The sequence below is a fragment of the Gossypium hirsutum genome, chromosome D03, assembly GCF_007990345.1.
Source record: "Gossypium hirsutum isolate 1008001.06 chromosome D03, Gossypium_hirsutum_v2.1, whole genome shotgun sequence".
In the NCBI taxonomy this organism is placed as follows: domain Eukaryota; kingdom Viridiplantae; phylum Streptophyta; class Magnoliopsida; order Malvales; family Malvaceae; genus Gossypium; species Gossypium hirsutum.
Genome location: NC_053439.1, coordinates 39644988 through 39669060, shown reverse-complemented (window position 1 = coordinate 39669060; position 24073 = coordinate 39644988). Strand labels below are relative to the sequence as shown.

Here is a 24073-nt window from a genome sequence, read left to right as displayed (position 1 = left end):
CCTTGCGGTTAGTGTACAATTACACTTGAAGACATTGGTTTACAATTCAGTCTACTGGTCAATGGGGAAGTCGTTACAGGGGCAATGGTGAGTGGCGAGTGTCGATTGGAGCACAACATGCGAGCAACTACTAGGGAAGGTGTTGAACAAGTTTAGCGGTAGCCGAATTGAGATGGGTTGGTTGGAGGAGAACTTCAAACGTATCGATACCTTCGCGAGTGACATTGAAAAAGAACAATTCGTGAGCATATTCACATTGAGGTTGATTGTGGGTCTGCTTATGCCAGATAAATCTCAAAATCTAGTACATTTAAGGTGGCTACTACTACTAGTCGACTTGAAAGAAGCGGGACATGTCAGTCAAGGATCAGTGTTGTTGGCGATATTGTACCAAGAGATGTATCAGGCGACGAAACCAGAAAAAGTTAAAATCAATTGTTACAAGTTCATTCTTCAATCGTGGGCATGGTATCAACTACCATTTTTACGGTCATAAGTGGACCCCCTGATGAATTCCCACTCGTAATGTGGTAAAACTCATTTGATAATATCATTATCCTAATATTTTTTTCATTATTGTAATTTTGAATTAACATATTACCTGAATAGGTGGAATAATCGTGAGAGACACACAGGTATACTGATCGAGCTCGAGGATATCCGATTAGCATTATATCAACAATCGAAAGAGGAGGTTAGTTTATGAAATTTAAATTTATATAATATTTACTTCAACATTTGAAATTAAACATTAGACTCGTGCTAAAATTAATAAATTTGTATCGTAGTTTGAATGGATGTCATATGTCGATCCGAGAATTCAATAGTGCATCCTAGTCGACTTTTTGGCCAATCGCAACATCTAGAATGTCAAAGTGTCATTGATAATTTTTGTAACGGTCAAGATGCACAAATTTGACCGAGAGATACGGTAGTTCGGGTGTACGCAACGTATTCCATCATCACCTCAAGATCTCGATGACCTACACAAGATCGACTTGCGGAGGAGACTCGAGAAAGATTTATCAAAATTTCACAAGAAATATATCGAGATGTAACAGCGTAGGTACGATTACTTGCCAACGTGTGAACCATTTCTCACACCGGAGTTGGTGACATCTGCGGATTACATAGATTGGTTAAGGCATAACGACAAGTTGTATCTACTGCTGAATAAGGAAAGGAATAGGCAGTGTTGCCTTAGGAGATCCAGAAGAGCGTCCAGCAATCCTAGGTCGGGAGAGCATGTCATGAGGTGAACAACATCTGCTCCCAATAGGCGTGCAACCTCTCAATCAGTACGGTTCATATTTTTTTGTGCTAACCTAATTTTTTTCACACAAGCACCACAACATGCCCCATCATTCATTGCATCAACACCTTCTCACAGTCTATTTTTCCCACCACCTCCACACACCGAACCATATTACATGTTTACATACTCAAACCAAATATCATATTTTGGAGATATACAAACACAATTTAAGTGTGAGTGCATCAGTTTCCATTCATAGACACTTGCGAGATGCAAGATTCTTGTACGTGGCTCGCATGCTCAAGGGGACTAAACTGGATCCCCCACTTATTAGTGCTTTCGTGGAAAGATGAAAACCCGAGATACACACATTAAATCTTCCTTGCAGTGAGTGTACAATTACACTTGAGGACATTGGTTTACAACTCGGTCTATCGGTCAATGGGGAAGTCATTACAGGGGCAGTGGCGAGTGGCAAGTGTTGATTGGAGCGCAACATGCGAGCAACTACTAGGGAAGGTGTCGAACAAGTTTAGAGGTAGCTGGATCGAGATGGGTTGGTTGGAGGAGAACTTTAAACGTATCGATATCTCTACGAGTGACGTTGAAAAAGAACAATCCATGCGTGCATTCATATTGAGGCTGATCGTGGGTTTGCTTATGCCAAATAAATCTCAAAATCTAGTACATTTAAGGTGGCTACTACTACTAGTTGACTTGAAAGAAGTGGGGCATGTCAGTCAGGGATCAGTGGTGTTGGCGATATTGTACCAAGAGATGTGTTGGGTGACGAAACCAGAAAAAGTTAAAATAGACTGTTACAAGCTCATTCTTTAATCGTGGGTATGGTACCGACTACCATTTTTATGGTTCTGAGTGGATCCCTTATGAATTCCCACTCGTAATATGGTAAAAATTATTTGATAATATCATTATCCTAAAATTTTTTTTCGTTATTCTAATTTTGAAATAACATATTATTTGAATAGGTGGAATAATCGTGTGAGACACACAGGTATACCGACTGAGCTCGAGGATATCCAACTAGCATTATATCAATAATCGGAAGAGGACGTTAGTTTATGAAATTTAAATTTATATAATATTTATTTCAACATTTAAAATTAAACATTAGACTCGTGCTAAAATTAATAAATTCGTACCGTAGTTTGAATGGATGTCATATGTCGATCCGAGAATTCAATAATGCATCCCGATCGACTTTTTGGCCAATCGTAACATCTGGAACGTCAAAGTGTCATTGATAATTTTTACAACAATCAAGATTCATGTATTTGACCAAGTGATGCGATAGTTTGGGTGTACGCAATGTATTTCGATGTCACCCTAGGATCTCAATGACCTACACAAGATCGACTTGCGGGGGAGACTCGAGGAAGACTGACCAAGATTCCACAAGAAGTATATCGAGATGTGGCAACATAGGTACGATTACTTACCAACGTGTGAACCATTTCTCACACCGAAGTTGGTGACATCTGCAGATTGCATGGATTGGTTAAGGCATAACGGCAAGTTGCATCTACTGCTGGATGCGGAAAGGAGTAGACAACGTCACCTTAGGAGGTCAACATGAGCGTCCAGCAATCCTAGGTCGGGAGAACATGCTATGGGGGGATCAATATCTGCTCCCAATAGGTGTGCAAACTCTCAGTCAATATGGTTCATATTTTTTGTGGTAACCTAATATTTTTTTACACAAGCACCACAACATACATCATCATTCACTATATCAACACCTTTTCAAAGTCTATTTTTAGCACCACCACCACCCATTGGACCATATTAAATTTCGATGTCTCCAGCAACACCAACGCATTCGATATCACTGACTATTCTCACCTCTTATCCCAAATCGAGTTATGCGACACCATACAATTATCTCACATTTTATCCCCAGCATCGTTGTTCTACTGAGGTGGGTTATCTTGGTAATCGCCTACTAATACAACGTGGGATGTAGGATGGGTTCTTAGGACCCAAACACACTCAACCACGGAAGAAGGAGATAAATATGTATATCAATATCGAGGTCGATAAAAAGATGAAGATGAGTATGAGGAGTTGGCACCCCAACTTGTTTGATGAAACCCTAGGCATACTCGATTGCCACCCAATTGTGGCATACATTCGGGACGCCCATGATTTTGTTATTTGTAATTTTTCTCAAATACTTCATTTTTTTAGTTTGTTAAATTTTATTTTGTGTTGTAATAAATGTTTTCATCTATAATGTACTTGTTCCACTTTCATTGACACCAAATTGTATTCTTTATTTTACATAACAAATGTACACTTATTTACAATATACGCAACAAATTTATTAAATTGGTTTGTACTATACCATATCGTATGGTTAGTTCCAATTATTTTTTTCATTTAAGTTTTTCCCTCCATTTATTACAATCTTTTCAAAAAGTAAGGATTTATTCACAAGGTACGAGAAAAAAATTAAAAAAAAAAATCATTTCGTATTGTAATATATCTTACTTTAATAATTAATATTAACTTATAATTTTTCGAAAAAGTAAATGAATAAACGAAGATATGGTTTGTTTGTTTATATGTTTGCTTGTTTTTTATGTTTATCAATGAGAATGGGTTGGTGTTTTAATTAGGTGCTTTCCTCGATGTTCCCTCCAGGTGTGGACATATTGGCTTAGTATTCCCTGGGTTTCTATAGTAATTGTGTAACGTCCCTAACCCAAATCTGTCGCCGAAATAGGGTTACGAAGCATTACCGAAGTTTACAAATTAATTATCAGACATTTCATTTCATCTAGCATTCATATTTGAAACCGGTCAAAATCAAAACATTAATGAGCCAACGTTGGCCAATTTAACTTATCCATGCCATTATAACCAGAATCAAATCATCCAAACTTACCGATAGAACCAATGGATAGTGTGATATATCTCCGACAAGCTTCCAACCCAATCGAGCTTCTGATAATCTGAAAAGTAAAGAAAAACAAATACGTAAGCAATAAATGCTTAGTAAGCTCGTATAAACTTTAACCAGGTCCATTCATTTTAAATATGAAATTTATAAATATTAAGAATAATTTAATATTGATACCACAATACTCATGTGGCTATATTCATCAACTCACAAGGTAAATAAATCCACATCATCACTTGTACATATTATCCTTGGCATAATAGGATTTTAAACAACTTTATACTCTTCCAAATTTCTTTATTTTCACTTACATTTCTTTACTTTCTACACTCATTCCATATGCATAACACAACAGTCATAAATATATCATTCTCTTACCATTTCTTCATATACATATATATATCATTCATGACAACTCCAGATATTTTACCTTTCGAAGAATGACTTACGATATGAACACATCGTTTTCAAAAGCCCGAAGGCTAAACAGAAGCTCTTGATAGCTAAACAAATAGTAAACACGAAAGTCTGCAACAAATGCTGAACCTCGGTTTACTTAGATAATTTGCCGTCAATTCATCATTTACATTCGTAGTGACATAACCCAATTATGGTCTTATCATCAGAATGCCATAGCCCAGCTATGGTCTTACATATAAACACTGCCATGATCCAACCATGGTCTTACGTTCATAGTGCCATAACCCAATTATGGTCTTATCATCAGAATGCCATAGTCCAGCTATAGTCTTACATATAAACACTGTCATGGTCCACCATGGTCTTACACGAAATCACATATCGATGTCATATCCCAGATATGGTCTTACACGTAATCTCGGTAACCCTAATGTCATGACATTTGTATCCTATCTATTCCTAAGGTTCAACCGGGACTTTTACTTTGTCGAATCTCCGTCAAACATTTCCAAATCATTATAATCACAATTAAATTCAATATTTAAGCATTCACCATAAATATCTCAATTACGCATTTTAAACATGTATAATTTAATGCTTATTAAACATACGAACTTACCAAACTAAATTGCAGAAATACCAAAATTTAAGGACATTTTGGTAATTTTTCATTTTCCTCGAATTTCCACCCAATCTTGATCTAAATTAATATTTCATTCAATTTATTAATTTAAATAATAAAATAATTCATTTCATGCAATTTGGTCATTTTTGACATTTTTACAAAACTACCCTTAAAATTTTACTTTTATTCAATTTAGTTCCTAAACCTAAAACATGCAAATTAGCCATTTTTAATGAAAACTCATGCTATTTGAATTCATTTATTTTCCTCCTCCTCTCTATTCCACATCCTTAATGTATATAACATGCTTATATGTAACATTATCTATAATTTCACTATTTATTTATATGTTCATTCAAAGTTGTCCACTTGAGTCATAGTCACAAATTTATTTATATATTGAGCTACAGAACCCCGAATTAAGATCCGCTAAATTCATTTGAAACTATACTCACATATATTCTTGCCATAAAATTTTTAGAATTTATGGTTTAGCCAATAAGTACATTTTATTCTTTAAAGTCATCCCTATTCTACTGTCTAACAGTTTCAACCCTTCTTCACTAAAAATTAATTATCTCCTCGTACGGGATTCAGATGATGTTTCTATTTGTTTCTAATGAAAATATACTCATTAATAATTTTAAAAATATAAATTATAACCCATAATTATTTTTATACAATTTTTAATGATTTTCCAAAGTCAGAATAGGGGAACCCGAATTCATTATGACCTTGTCTCATAAAATCGATTATATCTCATGATTTAAAATTCCATTACTTACATTGTTTCTTTTATGAGAAACTAGACTCAACAAGATTTAATTCCATATTTTGTTCATTCTCTAATTCAATTTCCAAAATTTATGGTGATTTTTCAAATTTAGTCTACTGCTGCTGTCCAAAACTGTTTTAATGCAAGATGTTGATAATCAAATTTATAACACCCTCCTTTCCTTTCTCTACAATATTTCCCATCACTTTCTCTTATTTCCCTTCACTAACATATCAAGAACATAGAACCTTATATAATAAAACTCTACATTAACATCAATTTCATACTTTTTCAATAATATCAAACTCAAAAATATATTGAAATCTTGATGTTCTCACCTTGCCTTATTGATTTTAATCTTTAACTTGATTTTCTCTCTCCTCCAGCTTCTATTTCTTGAATCTAAATTGATATTCTATCTCCCCATAGTCTCCCTATCAATTTTCTCTCTTGGTGGTTATCAAAATTTTTTTGATTTCTAAGTGAAAATGGTGGATTTTTGGTGAAAGGACCAAATTGTAAAGAAAATAAAATTTCTGTCTTTATTTTTCTTCTCACGTTGGAGGCATGAAAGATGGTAAATTTTCTTCATCTTTCCTCCCTTTTATATTAATCATTTAAAAATAAAATAATACTAAAAATCTTAATAAAATATTAATTAAATAACATTTATGTAATTAATTAATTAATTAAAAATATCACCAACATTAGCATTACCTTCTAGAGTTCTCTCTCTTTCTAATTGACCATTTTGACCTTTATGATCTTTTAAAATTCCATTCTTGAGTCATCACTTAATTTGGTAAAATTACGATTTAGTCCCTCATAATTCTTCACCTATTCAAGTTGGTCCTAATTCATCCATTTTCCTTAGTTTCTAGATTATTCCACCCTTAAAATATTTTCACTATTGGTCCTTTTACTTTTTCATATTTATACTTTAACCCCTCAAATTTTAAATATTTACTCTTGGGTAATAAAACTTTTCTCATTTTTGCGATTTAATCCTTTCTTGAACTAATGTCATAATATACTTCCCAATGTTGACATAACTCAAAATTTCCCTTTTTGCCACTTTATTTTCTTATTTTACTAACTCAAAGATACCTACTTTTTTACTGTAGTAATTTTCGGGGTATTACAAATTGCATAACCTCGGTTGGTCTGTTCACTTCTGAATATCCATATTGTCTCATATCCGAGTTGAGTTGAGTTAGGTCGACCTTTTGGCTTGCACAATAAGGTAATACCCAGTACCAACTCGGAATGAGCGCACGAGGTAGGCAGCCACATCCTTTCATCAAGGGCAAGTGGTAATTCAGATTTCCAAACATTTTATGTGTAGTGTAGTTTGTATATTTTATCAACGTAGCTCATGCAATCTATACATGCCAAGGCACATGACGCAATTACATGTGCGCATGGATAACGAAGTGCTTGAAATTTCTCACAGTCGCTATGCTCCCCCGATAACACCTTCATCAGGTCTATGAAACTCCGTAACCCGAAATATTTGATTTGAACGTGAGCGACACAGTGAAGACATAGAGTTTACTTTTGTGCATGTTCTCCAATATCTTTCAACACTGTCTTGCACCAAATGTGACGACCCTGTATCTGTCCATCGTATTTCTCAAGTCACTTAGGAAACAAGTCTTTTAAGCGGAAATACGTTTCTTTAACCACTGACGTTACCGTCAAATGACACGTCTCCTTCAATATGGAATTAATACATTCCGCTAGGTTCGTTGTCATGAACCCATATCGTAGTTATTTATTATATGATTGCGTCCACTACTTATTGGGTATCCCATCGAAGTACTCCACACCGAGTCAATTTACAGCCCATAATTTCTCCAACATTTCATACAATCGATGTTTGACGAGCTCATACCTTGTCGATAACAATAAATATTATATCCATGAATGTAAATAATGCATATGCTAAAGAATGATATAGAAAATACTATGTACAATATACCCATGTTAATGACATGTCGTCACTTTGCATCCTTATGGTATCGCCCCATGTAGTTAGTGTTGGAAAAAACCCAATTTGTAAATAATTTTCTTACATAGCGAAAAATTAAAATTTTGAACACAGACCCGATTTGTGATATTTTTAGCAATAAACCTTAACTGAATCTGTACCTATGTTTTTTGGATAAACGAATCCTTGATGTTTTCTAGCTTTCAACCAAACGGTCTTCTCTACTATTCTTGTACCATGAACTACTTCGTGTGTGACCTCAAACTAATTGAACCAAAACACAGAACTAGAAAAAGTTTTTCTTTTGGGGTGAAAATGGAAATTTTCTCTTCTTTAATAGGAACATGTAAATGTTATTATGAAAAATCTATTTAAAAGTTGTGAATAAATTCTCTCTATTTTTTGGCAGAATAACAATCTCTCAAAAGTTCTGTTAATAGCCTACCGGTGCCATCTATTTATAGGAAGAGAAGGTAGAACCCTCATAAAGTTCTAGAGGTTTATTTTAAATAGAAAAACAAAATCTTACTTATAGTAGGAGAAGGATGAACGACTCACCCTTATATTTCTACTGGGGTTGCCAACCCCTTCATGTTATATGAGGGGTTTGGGGCCTCAATCACATTAGGTCCAATTAAGAGTACTTCTTATACATTTTTTACCCAATATTCTGTACTGTGATCTTACCCGATTTAATTTTTCCATTTCTTAAAATAAACTTTAATATTTACATATTAAATAATTTTCTTATCACAATTTTACTCTAGTAAAATTTAACGATTTTACCCCCTCCTCTGGTAAAATTTTGACGATTTTATCCTGGTAAAATTTTGAGAAAATTTGTTCAATATGTCACAACTCAACATTTGCACTATGACCGAATTGTTTATTTTCATTTTCAAGCTTTAAAACATTTCAAAAACATATACTCATTCTTCCATCATTTCTTAAGTAATCTTATATAGGATTGCAAGTTTCCATTTTCATTTTCATTTCCATTTCCATTTCCATTTTTGGAAACCTACATTCATTTTTAAATGATTCCATTTCTCCATTTCGGAGAAAACCATAATCACTCCTGAATGCTTCTCATTTCTCATTTTCTATTCATTCTATTCATTTCTATTCAAACACGTAATTCATTTTTGGTTACAACGAGCTAGGGGAGGGATCGATTGGACATATGTAGTTGAGGCTCAAATGATTTATAATTAATGTCCAAATTTTCAACTATTAATTATAAACTCAATTAGTCACGAAGTCATTCTACTACAGTATCGTGATTGAGCTCTCCTCAACGACATACCATTACAAAAGTAACTACTCAGTGTTCATCCAATGACCTTGTCATTAGTGTATTACCCGCATAGGATATCCTTGATATCTTTAGGATAAAATTCATTCTCCCAATATTATCCTATTTTATCTCATGGTAACCAATAAATCTTCTTTCATGAAAAGTCAATTATTATCAAGTGGTGATCAAGTCATCCATCACAAAGAAAGACGACTCGTGGTCATATTTACTTTTCATCAACAATGTAATGCCAATGAGAGGATATCATTTACCCATGTTTTGGACTATGAATTCCACTATTGTGAATGACGCTACATAATACAAAAGTTCTACACCCAACGCACCAGCTTTCAGTTCCTTATCTATTTGAACTTAGGCTTTTACTTACATCAAAGTGTATGAGTCATGCATACATAGTCCGCAATCCACTCAAGATTTAGGTATGCTACACTATAAACGTCACAAGTGAATAAATCCACAAACAGATTTAGGATCTATTATGCTTGGGCCATGTCCAATGTACTATCAGTCCAGTCAGTCACATTTATGTCTCTATCTTCTAGAATCCATTTGCTTCGATGCCCAAGACAAGGTATCTCCCCAATTGGACTTAATAGACGACATATTAGTCTTTCAATTGGTTTTCTCATTTCTGATTAGACTAAGGACATGTTTAGTTTCGTCTACTAATACAAGTTGTTTTTCTGTATTACGATCCGACCATGTAATATCGCTTAGTATTAGTTAAACATTAAACAACCAGTGAGCAACATTTGCTTCCATTTTTCTTTGTATGCAAAAACCATGTGAGGACAATATAGAAAGTATTAATGTAATTCATGAATAATTTTATTAACCAATTTTTTCAAAAAATTACAAGTGTACTTAGACGAAAATACTACACTCAGGGCACTAGATCTAATAATTAGACCCTATATGTCATATACAATACCTATGGTGTGCACAGTCCTAGAGGCTTCAACGTCAATCGATTTTAGCATGTATTTCGATTCCCTTGTAAAAAATAATGCATATATCGGGTTACGGCACAATATGCCTTCTTAAAATAGTCAATAAGAAATCCTAATCATCTCAGAATTCTTCGAGTGTTATTGCAAAAACTATTGGCAAGATTTTTCGATTACCATTCTATGCAACAACCAAAAACCAATGTTGATATCTCTCATACATGAATGTGCTGTCAATTTGTACTAGTGGCATACAGTACCGAAATGTAGTTTTGCGTTACTTGAAAGTCTAAAAAATAATGAAGGAAAACTCTTTTACCATGGACCAAGCAATCGTGGAAATACGCAATCTCCATTTACAGATCGATTACGGAACTTGGTACGTATCATTCTAATACCTGACACCATTGCCACAAATTATTATATGATTTTCCCACCCATTATGCATTTTCTCTAACGCCTTCTGTTTTGCCCACCATGTATTGTGGTACAACACAGTGTAATCGTACTCACTATGAATATGTGCAATCAAAATTAGGACCAAAATCCTAAGACTCACTCGTACCATAGGTAATATAAAGTCAAATATCATGTTCGAATCCAATTTTGGATGATCGTTCGACATGCCTGCAAAAACAAAACTATGTCACCACACATAATACAATGTTGAATAAATTTCAGAATGATACATTGGTTGTTAATCATGACACAGACCTGCTACAACACAAGTATGTGAACTGGTATACTTCTTGATCGTCCAGAACTCTAACTTTTTCCTCACAAATGCCATAACTTTCCATGGACATCTTGTTCCACGCATTACGTAATTCGCCTCATATTTCTCAGCTCAGGATTTTGTAACATGAAAGTTTATCATATGCTTTATGTTATATTGTTTCACTGCAACAAATAAAGCGTGTTTGGAGGAAAACTCCATCCCAACCTCTAAGTTGTTGAAAGTTATCAACGAACTTGCATGCCTTGGTCTTCTATGAAAGAGTTCTGGGAATTCTAACCCACCTTCAGTAGCAAGATCGACATTAGGCATGTGGGGTGGGGTATGTAAATCATGAAACTTGAATCGATCCATCTAGCATTGTCCAAACCTTCACCATAGAAAAGGGCTTTGGCTCTAAAATTACTATAATTTCAGCACCATCCGGCCCAAACTCCTATATTAGCTTATTATCGATTTCAAACCTCTCTTCGTTTATGGGTCCCTCTTTGTTATCAACCCCAGTTGCATGTCCAAGATTGGGTGTCCCTTCACTGGTATAGGTTATCGGTAGTAAATCATTCGTTCTTATAAATCTGACACGAAACCCAAAATCACTTCTACTTAGTTCACCAATGTAACTTGATAGCGCGCCCATGTAAGTGTTATCGACATTGAACATCGGCGTGCCGAAGTTGAAAACAAAGGCACTCACAGATTATCGAGAGGGGTGTCAAAGGCTCAATTACCAAATAAGTTTAACTATACGCTGAAGTTGAAATCGATGGGTGAATCGATGAATGACTCACCATTGATGATGATTCTAGGGTGTCCTAGTAGGAGCTTTGCAACAATGATGTGAATTAGTTGCACAACCATTTGGTCAAACTTTTTTCTTTTAGATTCGGGGTGAAATTTGGCGAAAATGTTCTCAAGCTCAGGCTACATTCGTCGACATCGACAAAGTAGGCATATTGTATCGACCCAAAAGTTAATGGTGACGACAAATACACTTTTGGGACCCCATTTCAGTAAACCAAACCCGTAAATATTTTATAAAAATATTTATATTAAAAGTAAATTGAATTTCAATTAGGTAATTTTTTTCAAATTAGTGATTAATTAAAGTATAGGGACTAAATTATAAATATGGTAAAAGTTCAATTACTAAAGAAACTTCAATTAGAATTTAAATTAAGGGATTTAAATAGAAATTGTACCACCATAGATCTTTTAGTGGACAGTGGTGAGCTAGTGGGCATAATTTTATGTTATAAAATTTCACAAGTTAATAAATTAAAATAAAATTTAAAAAATAATAAAAAGTGATGTTGGAAAGAAAGAGAAACCAAAATCTCTCATTTCTTTCAATATTCGAACCTTTGAAGAATAAGAATAAGGGAGCTGCATGACTAGGGTTTTAAATATTCAAAGCTTCAATTGGTTAGTTCAATTTAGTCATTTTCTTGTAATTTTTATGTTTTTGGAATCCCGAGAGCTTAATCTAGCTGACCAGTGTGTTATTTTTCAAAACTGTTAAAGATTTAGGAACTTGCCATTGATGGATAGTTAAAGCTTTAGGTGTTAATTTGATAGATTTTAAATTTGGAGTTGAGAAATGACTAAATTGTAAAGTCAATTGATGATTTTGTTCAATAAAATGCACAATTTTTGAAATATGGTAAAAATGAGAAATAGGAGGTCCAATAAAGACTATTGTGAAATCAACATGAAAAATTGAGGTTAGATTTGAAAGTTAAGTTAGCCTCAATTTTAGGGACTAAATTGAATAAAATGCAAAATTTTCTTCAATTAGCAATTTAATGTGAAATTGTTTGTGTATTGATAATTTTCTATGTTTGCGTTAATTCGTAACGAACGTCAACCCGGATTCCTCAAAAAAGAAAGGAAAAGACAAAATTGTCGATGAATAGCTCGAAGTTTATAGTTTGTGTTTCTATAATCCGAACAACTTTGTAATTGCTGCATATTGAATTGGACAATGTTAGGGAGGACTGAATTGAATATGTGTGAAAAATGTATATGTTTATATAAATGTGTAATTGAATACATGTTGAGATGATTTATGCCACCATATATATGGATAAGTGATTTCATGATGAAAATACACGTGAATTGATATTATTGATTAATAATGAAATGAGTACAAATACCCTATTAACTATTCAGACAGAGTCAGATATAGTTGGCATATCATAGATAGGAAGAGTTCAGGGTTACTTCGACTACGAGTCAATGAGGCCCTGGTGTCAAATTACTTCAATTATACCGATGAGGCACTAGGTGTCAAACTTATTGATAAGAGTTGGGCACAAACTATTTACTTCAAATTTATCCGATGAGCCACTGGGTGCCAAATTGATGTGTTGGTTGGATCTGTGTATCCTTCCGAGTTAAGTTAATAGGGAGATAAATGGTAAAAACAAAATATTCGTAATTGAAATGATGATGATAAATATGTCTTCGAATCCATGAGACTGAAAAATCTAATATGAGACGTGGTATTTGATATTAAGATTATAAATCAATATGAAATGGAAGTAAAATGTAAGATGGAATATCTATTTGTGAAATGAGTTGAAACAATTATAGTTATGTTCATTGAATACATGAATTTGGAAATTGAGATGAAATGTGCTACCTTATGAATTAAGATATAAAATGATATATGAAATGGATTTGATATGCCATTATATTAGTAATTTGTGATAGATTTGAACAAGGAATGTGAGAAATGGTATAATTGACATGTTCATTGCATATTATCAATTGTTTTTAACTTATGCATTCTAAATGAATTATGTTATTTTATAATTTTTGGATTATAGAAATACCACTAAGTTATACTTAGCGTACGATTTTGGCTTTTGTGAAAAAGTTAGGTTCTTTCTTATTTGATCATCGACATCAGCATCCAGTGACAATCTCGAGCTTGAAGTGTTTGTGATGTTCTAGTTATTAATGGCATGTACCTAGGGAGTCATATGTTTATGCAAATGTTATATTTGCATGAGTTTTGGCATTTTAAATATCATAAGTATATATGTATAGATGTGTGATGGCAATGATCTTGTTGAATGGTTTAGGTATATATATGCTTCCATGCTTAAATCATGAATATGTATTATGATATAGAATAGGTATGGTGAATAAGTAGTTGAGAAGTAGTAAATGTTGTGCTTATAATGGCTTGAATGTTTGGCAAACTTGATGTATGTAAGGGTGGTTTTGAACTATTTTAGGATTGCATGAATGGTTTATGTGATGTATGTCATATTGATTATTTTAAGGTGTCATTTGAGACATATTGGTAATAACATGAATATGGTAAATTAATAGATTTTTTATTGAGTTTCATGCAGGTTTTAGTTAGGTATTTTAATACCTTAAATCATGGTTTGTGTTTGGAAAATGTTAAGGTATGATTTAGGACCTAAAGGTCACTTTTTGTGCCACTCGGCCGTGTGTCACACACGGTTCCAAGACACAACATCAGACTATTACACGGGCTGACACACACCCATGTGACCTATTAAAGTTATGCTTGTATAAATGCACAAGATCATAACCTATTACACGGCCCGACAATACAACCATGTGACAATTTTTGAATAATTGCACTTTTGACCTACACGACCACAATAAATTACACGATTTGTTCACATGGTCATGTGACTCCAGTTCCGTATAGGGTCAGTCTATTACACGATCTGTCGACACAGTCGTGCGTCCCACCCTCATACAACCTCAGCCTTTCACATGGTCAGGGACACACCCATGTGACCCCTATTTATAAAACTTTCCTATTTTTTAAAGTGTTTCAAATCGATCCCTGATTGATACCGGGTTAATTTTTGAGCTTTCATAAGTTCAATTTAAAACCCGAAATTGGTTGTATTGCATGATATACTTTTTATATGTGATTAATTAATATTAAATTAAAATTTTTAATTATGAATTGTATATAAATGTTCTGTATTTATCTGTAGCATCATATTACTCAGGTCCAACGATTGGACCGGGTAAGAGGTGTTACACATATAACTCTAGTACAACATTCCCACTAGAGTAATGAAAACAAATCACTGTCTCGATCTTGATGTCCCCTGCGATCTCAAATATATTATATCTAACGGGGTTCAATGACATTAGATATGTACATTTCAAGCTTGAAATACTTCTCCGACTTCCCACTTTTCGCTTAATTTTGAATCGAAGCTCGTGCAATTTTATGTTTCAGTTGAAAACCAAATATTCAGATTGGGCTGATACAAAAACAAGCCCAATTTTGATCTCACAAATATGACTGTCATAACAAATAATGGCTCTGACTCATCTGCTCATCTTGAACCAAATAACTTATTCCATATTTTTAAAACCGAGAAAATAGTAAAAATATGACATCCAAATTAAAACACCTACACGTGATTTAACAAATTACCTTTGTTTGAACAACTATATTAAAATTCAGATTTTTAACAAAAACACTCTTCTCCTAAAGCCAAGTCTCCTTATGGAAATAATCTACTCGAAATTTTAGTATGGAACCTCAACGGAATGTATTTAGTTTATTTTATAAGGAACAATACCCCCTTTATATCAAACAATTTCATATTTAACACATGTTGCCGGAGATTCCTGGGTTTTGAAGTACATAGTTAGGTTTAGGGTTGAAAATGGTGGCAGAGAACATGCTCCCCGCATGGCATATTTTCAGCTAACATGCAGTGAAAACGCGCTCTGCAGGATGCGTGTTCATTAACTTGTCAAACATGTCAGGGAAAACGCATCCTGCAGGGCACATTTTCACTGCCATGTTAGCTTAAAACGCATCTTGCAAGGGTGTTTTCTCCCCAACCATTTTCAACCCTAACCCTAATTGTGTACCTCAAAACCCAAAAATCTCAAGATAATTTTGAGACACTAGAACCTAGGAATCTCGGGATAAAATTGCATACCGAAATTTTTTTCTCCCACCCCCTTGCAATATAAAAGAGAGTTTCCCTCCCTCTACTCCATCATCTCTCTCGCCCACCGTCTCCTTTAAATTGTTTTTTTTTCTTTTGGTTGCATGTTGAAACTTCTGCGTTTAAAGATTTATTTCTCTTTTTCTTTGAGGGAGACATAGTGATATTTTAAGTTGTGTTTGGGTTCACGGTGATGTCATAGAGCTCGATGACCTGCAAATTTCATCTATTATGTGAGGATGGAGCCATCACTTAAGAAGTCGAGATCGCATCACAACTTAAGATCCCAATTGACGATGATTATACGACCACGAGTAGAAGTGTAACTAGGGCTTCAAGTTTACAAAGGTTATATTGTCAAGGGATAGAGTATAACTGGAGCCCCAATTGATAGTAGTTAAGCGGCCACGGAGTCGAGTTTCACCTCATCAGAGGAAGATGCTTTATAAAACTCATACAGAAGTCTAAGATCATAGTCGTAGCGAAAAGTATAGGAGCTTTCCAGTATAATAAACTTAGTAATTTTCTCCACCAAAGACGGTGAGCCCGTTACTAAAACCTGTGACTTAGTTGGTGGCAACAAGATTTATATTGAGTCACAGGCTTTAGTAATGGGCTCAACATTTTTGGTGGAGATGGATAAAATGGATTACTTATTTATACAAGAAGACCCTTGTGTTTTTCACTATGACTATGATCTTAGACTTCTGTATGAGTTTTATAAAGCATCCTCTTCTGATAAGGTGAAACTCGATGTCATGTCTGTATAACCATTGTCAACTAGGGGGCATAATTATACTTCATCCCTTGATAGCAAAACCATTGTAAACTTGAAACCTTAGTTACACTTCAACCCATGACCGTATAACCACTGCCAGCTAGGACCTTGAGTTGTAATGCGATCCGACTTCTCAAGTAATGACTCCATCCTCACATGGCAGATGAAATTTGTAGGTCACTGAGCTCCACATCATCACCGTAAATTCAAACATACCTTAAAACTATAACAATGTTTATCTTAAACACAAACAAAAATAAATCTATAAACTTTAATTTCCAACAAAAAGAAAAAATAATTTCTAAGTGAGTGAAAACGTGCCCATTAAAACGTGCTTTCATTTTCTCTCTCCAAAAACAGCCTATTCTCATAAATATAAAAAAAGCAATATAAATTCATAAATTTTATTAAAAGCTACATTTTTATAAATTAACAAAAAAAATTTAAGTATCTAAATGAGAAAATTTTCATAATTTAGATGCTTTTCATGTAAGTCTAGACTTACAAATTTATTGTATCAAGCGGAACTTAAACAGGCCAAACCCAACTTATATTTTAAAAAGAATTTCTCAAATTTTTCTTAAAATTCAGACCAACCCTTGAATTTGATAAGATAACCCGGAACACTTGAAGAAGTCCAGTTTAGGAGTCATTCTTGCTACTATCCTTCACTAATTCGTTAAGTGCAAATCTACTGGTGCTTTAGAATTAGGGAAATAGAATATCATCATGACAAGTTCACACTCCTTTCGGCTCTTCATTTTCTAGGCTGGCTTATCACATCATGCAATTTTTTTTTCCATTACACAGATCAAGCAATTAATTTATATTATTTTTGTGAAATTAATATTGAAAAATAAAAAATTATTATTGTTTATTTAATACTTTTTATCGACCAAGTATTTTTCATGAAAAAAATACAGAAAAAGAAGAAAATAGCTTATTAAAATAATTATTTTAATACATTGTTGCAGTTTTTCAGGTTGATGTGTGCAAGACAAACTTTCGGTATCTCGACCAATCTTTAGGATCAAAGAACTAAAAATCAAGAATTTTTTTATAAAATTAACTCAAAAAATTAATTATTTACATAAATGATTTATTTTTTGATAAAATACGTAAATAACTTAAAATCTATCGTAAAAGTTGGTGAAACCAAAGTGTGCCAAAGTGTTTGGTGCCACCAACATACCTTGTCAGTATTGAGATAAAAAAATCATTTTTTTAGTGAAGCCATATAAAAACACCACATATATAATTACTAGAGAAATATTACGATTTTTAAAAAAATTAGATCTCTAAATAAATTTTTCTTTTTTTAGTGGAGCCAAATAATTTGACACCACAAATTCCAAGGCCTCTAGTACATTTTGTCATTTTCCTATTTTTTATTTATTTATTTATTATTTATTTTATAACATTTTAAATTTATATTTTAAATGTTTTATAATATATGTTTATTCAAACTTTTTTTGACAATTTTTTTTTGTAACTTTATATTTTAAATGCTTTATAATCTCTATTTATTCAAACGTTTTTTAGTAAACAATTTAAAAATAAATAAATTTTCAAAAAATGTTTGAATAAACAAATATTATAAAATATTTAAAATATTATAAAATAAATAATAAACCATTTAAAAAATCAAATTTTCAAAAACAAAATGTTTAAATAAACAAATATTATAAAACATTTAAAATATAAATTTAAAATATTATAAAATAAAAAATAAAAACAGGAAAAGGACAATGTACCAGAGGCCTTAAAATCTAGTGGCGCCAAATTATTTAGCTCCACCAGAAATAGAAAAATTTATTTCAAGCCTCTTATTTTTTCAAAAATCGCAATATTTCCTAATATTTTTACAAGTAGTGCCATTTTACATGGTTCCACCAAAAATTTAATTTTTTTAACACCAATACTGACGTGGCATGTTGATGGCACCAAACACTTTGACTCCACCAACTTTTACAGTAGATTTTAGGTTATTTACGTATTTTATCAAAAAATATATTACTAGTGTAATTAATTAATTTTTTTAAGTTAGTTTCATAAAAAAAAAACCAAAAACAATATTACATTGTCCATTTCTACCTAAATTATTATTAAGAAACAAAAGTATCAGTTCCTGGCGCTATGAATATGACTGACATCTATCCCTTGTCTCTCTCAAAATCTGTCACCTTTCTTTCGAAACCATAACTAAACTAATTACATCAAAATTTGAACTTCATAAACAAAAAGAATTTACAATATGACACCTTTAAATATTTAACACAATTAACAAAGCATTGTTATTGTGTGTGGATGTAATCATAGCAAGGAAGAAGAGAGGCAATTGCAATTATAGAAACAAAATGATTTTTAACCTGGTATCAAGTATAAACCAATATTTCCTTATACTACATTCTGTCATATATCAAATATAGAATGGACCAGGCAGGCAAGCTCTGGTGTTCTAATTAGTAAAACCCTAACTCAGAAACAAATCATTCACAAAAGTGGATCATAATAAATGAAAAGAACCAAAATTCCAAAGTTGGGAAGTACCATGATAGGCTAGGGTATATTGAATCGTTTATCAAATGTGATTATCAATTTTGAATCTTAAAAGCAAAAAGTCTAGATCCAACAACCTTAGTAATTGAACAAGCAAGATTTAATAAATAGGCGTTATTGACATTGATAAGGATGGACCATATTTCCCCCAACAGGAAGGCAAGACCCCAGTCACCAACACTAAATGTGAAGTCAAGTACTGGTCATTTAATTTACAAGTGTAGTAAAGTCGATATTCAATGCTTTCAACCATTCCCTGCATTTATGGGGTCATACTAGAACAAAATGCCGATGGTCTGAGTAGGCTGTGACAAGATGAATTTATTTCTAGACAGTGATATATGCTAGAAACTGAGATCATTAAGCAATCTAAAAAGGAAACAAAAAAGAAATAGTGCAAGAAGGGAGAGGGATTAACCTTCCATGTCCAGTATCGTTAATCCGAATTTAAACTTGCATCCCTCTTTTGTACAACACATTTTGATCTGGTAGTAGCCTATAAAGGCAGGGCAGCTCTTCTACATATGCTTCTGATTATTTGCATATATTATATATTTTTTGCCCTCCAGCTGCTTCACAGGACCCTTGGGCTTTCTTTGAGTTCTCTGTCCCCCAATCATCTCCGCAGTAGCCTCCTTGGAAGAAAACTACATTTTACTTTCAGGTATTATCCTAGCCGTATACCAGTACTGGTAAATGTCACAATCCCCCAACAGAAAGATCTAATCGACTATATGATGGCTGCAAGCATTCTTCTGGATTCGCATAGAAGTAATCCTCTTCCTTAGGCCTGTCAGGAATCACCAACCTCTGAGTTGGTTGCCCCTTGCGACTTTCATGAGATTCGTTCACAGCATCTGAGAACTCATACCAACTCAGAGTTCCACTATTGTACTGGTCAATCAGATCAACCAAAAGCCTTCTCTCCAATAAAATTGTCTGCTTGAACCCCAGAAATCTGAAGGAACATTCAACACTACATGTTACACTAATGACAAATAGCTTTAACTATGAAAAACAAGAAAAAAATACTACTATCACTAAGGGAGGAAACATTGTAAAAGGCACCCTCAAGAAAGAGTGGCTGAAACAGTCCTTAGTTCATGTTGCATACATTGGAAACAAAAATAATCAGATTCCTGAGTATAAGAAAAATGTTTGGAAAACGAAGAAGGAAAGAGGTTGGAAATGATTTCACAGCTAGAAATAAACAAACTATTACAAGATTGGAAAACTATTCTTAATACTGGAAATAAAAATGGGGATGTTAAAATGTTAGTGAACTTGAAATTCCAAAATTATTCATCTCATCTAAAGGAAAAAGGGCCATTGAATCATTTAACAATTGCAGGAAACCTTTCTGAACTTATTAAGAGCCAACTGTATATAGAACAGTACCTGCGGTGGCCTTCAACTACCTTAGCCATGTTTCCGTCATATGTAGGAATAAAAATATCACTCTCCAATGAAACAAGGTAATCTAACGCGGCCATCTGGGATGAATGGTTTTGAAAGAACCCAAGGTCTGATGGCTCCAATAGAGTCTCCTTTCTAACCTGTTTCAACAAAGAAAATGGACATTCATTGATACCGGAGAAACAAACTTCAAAACTTATTACATTATGTTTGCTGAGCTTCTACCTACTTACCAATTTTGGATAAGCTGCAGCAAGAGTAGCCATTCTCCTTTGTCCGCCATATATTTCACCGGCTGCAATATAGATTTGGTAACTGTTATCTATGTCCAATGCCCTCAAAATAAGGGCAGTTTCCTCAGGCGTCAAAGGGCAGAAACCATCTTTCCTTTTCAGGTCAGAGTTTATTATTTTTTCTTTCCACCATGGATAAGCATATCTAGCAACATGGTTGTGACAATTAGATTAAAGTTTGAAATTTAGGGCAGCTGATCAATAAATTGTTCAACATCTTGTATGGCTCACCTCATTCTTGTCAACTCCTCCACCTCCTCACTGTTGCAACCTTGGGTACAGCCAGAAAATGCTAACATGTCCATTTCATATCTAAGGTGAAGTACAATAAAAGGACCATTTTGCCTCAGAAGCTTAACAACTCGTTTCCCCAACTCCTCTATCTGGGAAGTGAATCTCAAAGCACTAAAATTTACACGACATCGCAGCTTCTGAATTTCTAAAGGCTGCCCATTGTTGGCAAGTCGAGTATCAGTTTTATTCAAATGTACAACTTTATACTTCTTTATCAGAGGAAGAATCTGCATGAAATAGAGATCAAACATACTACTTTAAGATGAGTCTTGGAGGAAGGAAAAGAACCGAGGAAGCATAAAAAACATTTTAAAAAATGAAGAATGAACCAAGCTAAATTATAGTAAAACCTAAATAGGTCTAGGTCGAAAGGTAATGACAAGGAATTAACCTGGTTATGGTAGTAGGATATATCCGACCAACTAATTGGTGGCATAGAATACACCATCCCTATTTCTACTCTCCTCTTAAGCCTAGGAGGCAACTCCTTCAATATACGGACCTCATCTCTCAATGACATAATGAAATGATCCACATCAAATATATCTTGAAATTCACTGCCATAAAAGGTAAATGCATATTTAGAGATAAGTGGGAAAAATAAACTCAGTTGAAAACTACCAGTAATATATTTTAAACATCCTTTCCAAATCCATACATGCACAATATCTAATGGCTTCAATCATATGAGCAAAGCTTATTTAACACACCTGGGATCTGACCAGAAAGATGTTTTATCCAGCTCCGGGACTATAAGTGTGACATTCAAATATCTTGCAATGGTAACCATGTCACAAATCTGTTAAGCAAACCCCCCCCCCCAAAAAAAAAAAAGAAAAGAAAAGAATACAGCATCAGTTTCCGTATAGATTTGAAGTAAAAACAACCCATTAGCATACACAATCTAGAAAAATGTTGAAAAGAAATAAAAAAGAAAGAAAAGGAATGGAACAAGAAATGCGTTTAGAGTTCTTTGCTAAAGCACTCACTGCTGCTCGCATTTGATTGAGACCTCCATTGCAAGAAACCATCAAGTAACCATTGTTCTTATATACCCCTATAGTAACAACAAAACATCATATCAATTTCGAGTTTAAAATTCCATAACCAGAACATATATAGCAAGTCGCCACCGATCCCTAAAACTGAAATGGAAAGAAAATGGAAGCAAAAGTAACAATATATTAAAATAAAAGCACATATATGAAAAATTCAAGAGATAAACGATCTCAAATTTCAAACAAACATATGCCACAACAAGAAAAGGATAGAATTCCACAAAACTAAGACATAAGATACGAACATTGGAACCATTAAATTGATACAAGTTCAATCCGTATGACTATATAAAAGGAAAGCTTCAATGAAAGCGCATAGAAATCCCCAAGAAATCTATCATTTTCTTCTCCTCAAATAGGAATGCGGATAAGGATAAAAAGGATAAACCCATTCCTTCTTTTCCATTAAAGACTAGCTCAAAATTTTTCTCCGATTTAACCCCAAAAAAGGCCTAATAAAGAATAACTACATCAAAATCAGCAGAAATTTCAGTAAAAAAAAAAGAACAAAAAAAAAGGTGGAAAATCTTACTTTTGGGAGGAAGAACACGGGCAGGAACGGAGGGAACCTTATCTTCAACAACGGAAACGGAAGAATCCTGGTAAGAAAAACAGGAAGGCCAACCTTTAAGGAGATGTGGACCCCAAGTATCCCCCAAGGCCGTTAATTGTACGATGCAAGTCCAAAGCAACACCGATGTGGTGGCGCGTATCATCCACAGCTTCGTTCTCGAGCTCTTCAACTTCTCAACTCTCTCCCCTCCGCCGCCACCTCCCCTTTCGTTGCCCCCATTCTTATCCCTCTCATTTTCCCTTTCCCCTTCCCTTCAATACTGCACATTTCCAGCAATAACCCCGATTTCCACCCTCCTCATCTCCCCCCCCCCGATACGCCACCGTCTTCTTCCTGTCAGATTCGATCAATGTAGGTCGATTTTCAGAAAATCTGCATCTAATTTAACAAAAACCTTTTCCTTTCTTTTCTTTCTATTTTCCGAAAATTTTCGAGATCCGTTAACTTCCAAAACAACATCAACAACAACAAAATAATTCAAAATCAATCAAAGAGATCCAAATTTTTTCCTCCTCTTCCCAAATGAAACTCTTAACAACTCAACCAATTCCAATCGAATATTAAACAGTATTTTCCCGAAACAAAAAAAAATCCTTCTCTTCCTCGGCGATCTAATCACTTTTCCGGCGAAAATTGTCGTGGAATGGCCGTTGAAACCCCTGCCTGTCTTCAAGTATAAGCGAATCGAGAAAATATAGAGAAATCTGTATAGAGAAAGAAGAATAAAATTAGAAATGAGAATATAGTGCAGATTACAATGCGATCGAGAGAGAGAAAAACCGGGATGTGAGCCGTACACCGTTGGGCTTGGGGTACACTTTTTTAACCATAGTTTTCTTGAATCTAAAAGGATTTGTTGACTAGTGTTAGTTGTCGACCACAGTCCATGGTTAACTCCTTTTTAACCAATAAATACCTGCCACCTCAGTTTATGTCTGAATGGGCCCAACATTTACCCTACGTGGCTGCTTTCAACTGCGTTTGTAAAAACTACAGGTGTCCACGTCTCAGGAATTGGAGTTCATCCGTCGCCGTTAGATTTGTAATGGGCATTAAAACAGCTGCCGATACGCCGACAATATATCGCGAGAATTTCTATAGGTGCGAATATACCGCGACAATTATCCAATTTGTTCAAAGATTTC

At 34.0% G+C, this 24073-nt stretch overlaps 1 protein-coding gene across 1 annotated transcript; it reads right to left on the bottom strand.

Moving 5' to 3' along the window:
- Positions 1-19392: 19392 nt before the first annotated feature.
- Positions 19393-23782, bottom strand: LOC107949766 (rhamnogalacturonan I rhamnosyltransferase 1). Its single transcript, XM_016884516.2, has 9 exons — positions 23709-23782; positions 22887-23632; positions 22286-22353; positions 22007-22095; positions 21688-21853; positions 21234-21523; positions 20943-21147; positions 20692-20849; positions 19393-20251 (listed from the first exon to the last, which is right to left on the bottom strand). The coding sequence occupies exons 2-9, from the start codon at positions 23068-23070 to the stop codon at positions 19993-19995; spliced, it is 1419 nt and encodes a 472-aa protein (XP_016740005.2). The 5' UTR covers positions 23071-23632; positions 23709-23782; the 3' UTR covers positions 19393-19992.
- Positions 23783-24073: the final 291 nt, after the last annotated feature.

What these genes read in the sequence shown, in the direction of transcription:
- LOC107949766 (XM_016884516.2), bottom strand. Translation starts at nt 23,070, where the DNA reads ATGATACGCGCCACCACATCGGTGTTGCTTTGGACTTGCATCGTACAA. An exon ending in CTGCAGCTTATCCAAAATTG is followed by an intron (nt 20,850 to 20,942) that starts GTAAGTAGGTAG and finishes TTGTTGAAACAG; the next exon opens with GTTAGAAAGGAGACTCTATT. An exon ending in GTAGTTGAAGGCCACCGCAG is followed by an intron (nt 20,252 to 20,691) that starts GTACTGTTCTAT and finishes ATGTTCCTTCAG; the next exon opens with ATTTCTGGGGTTCAAGCAGA.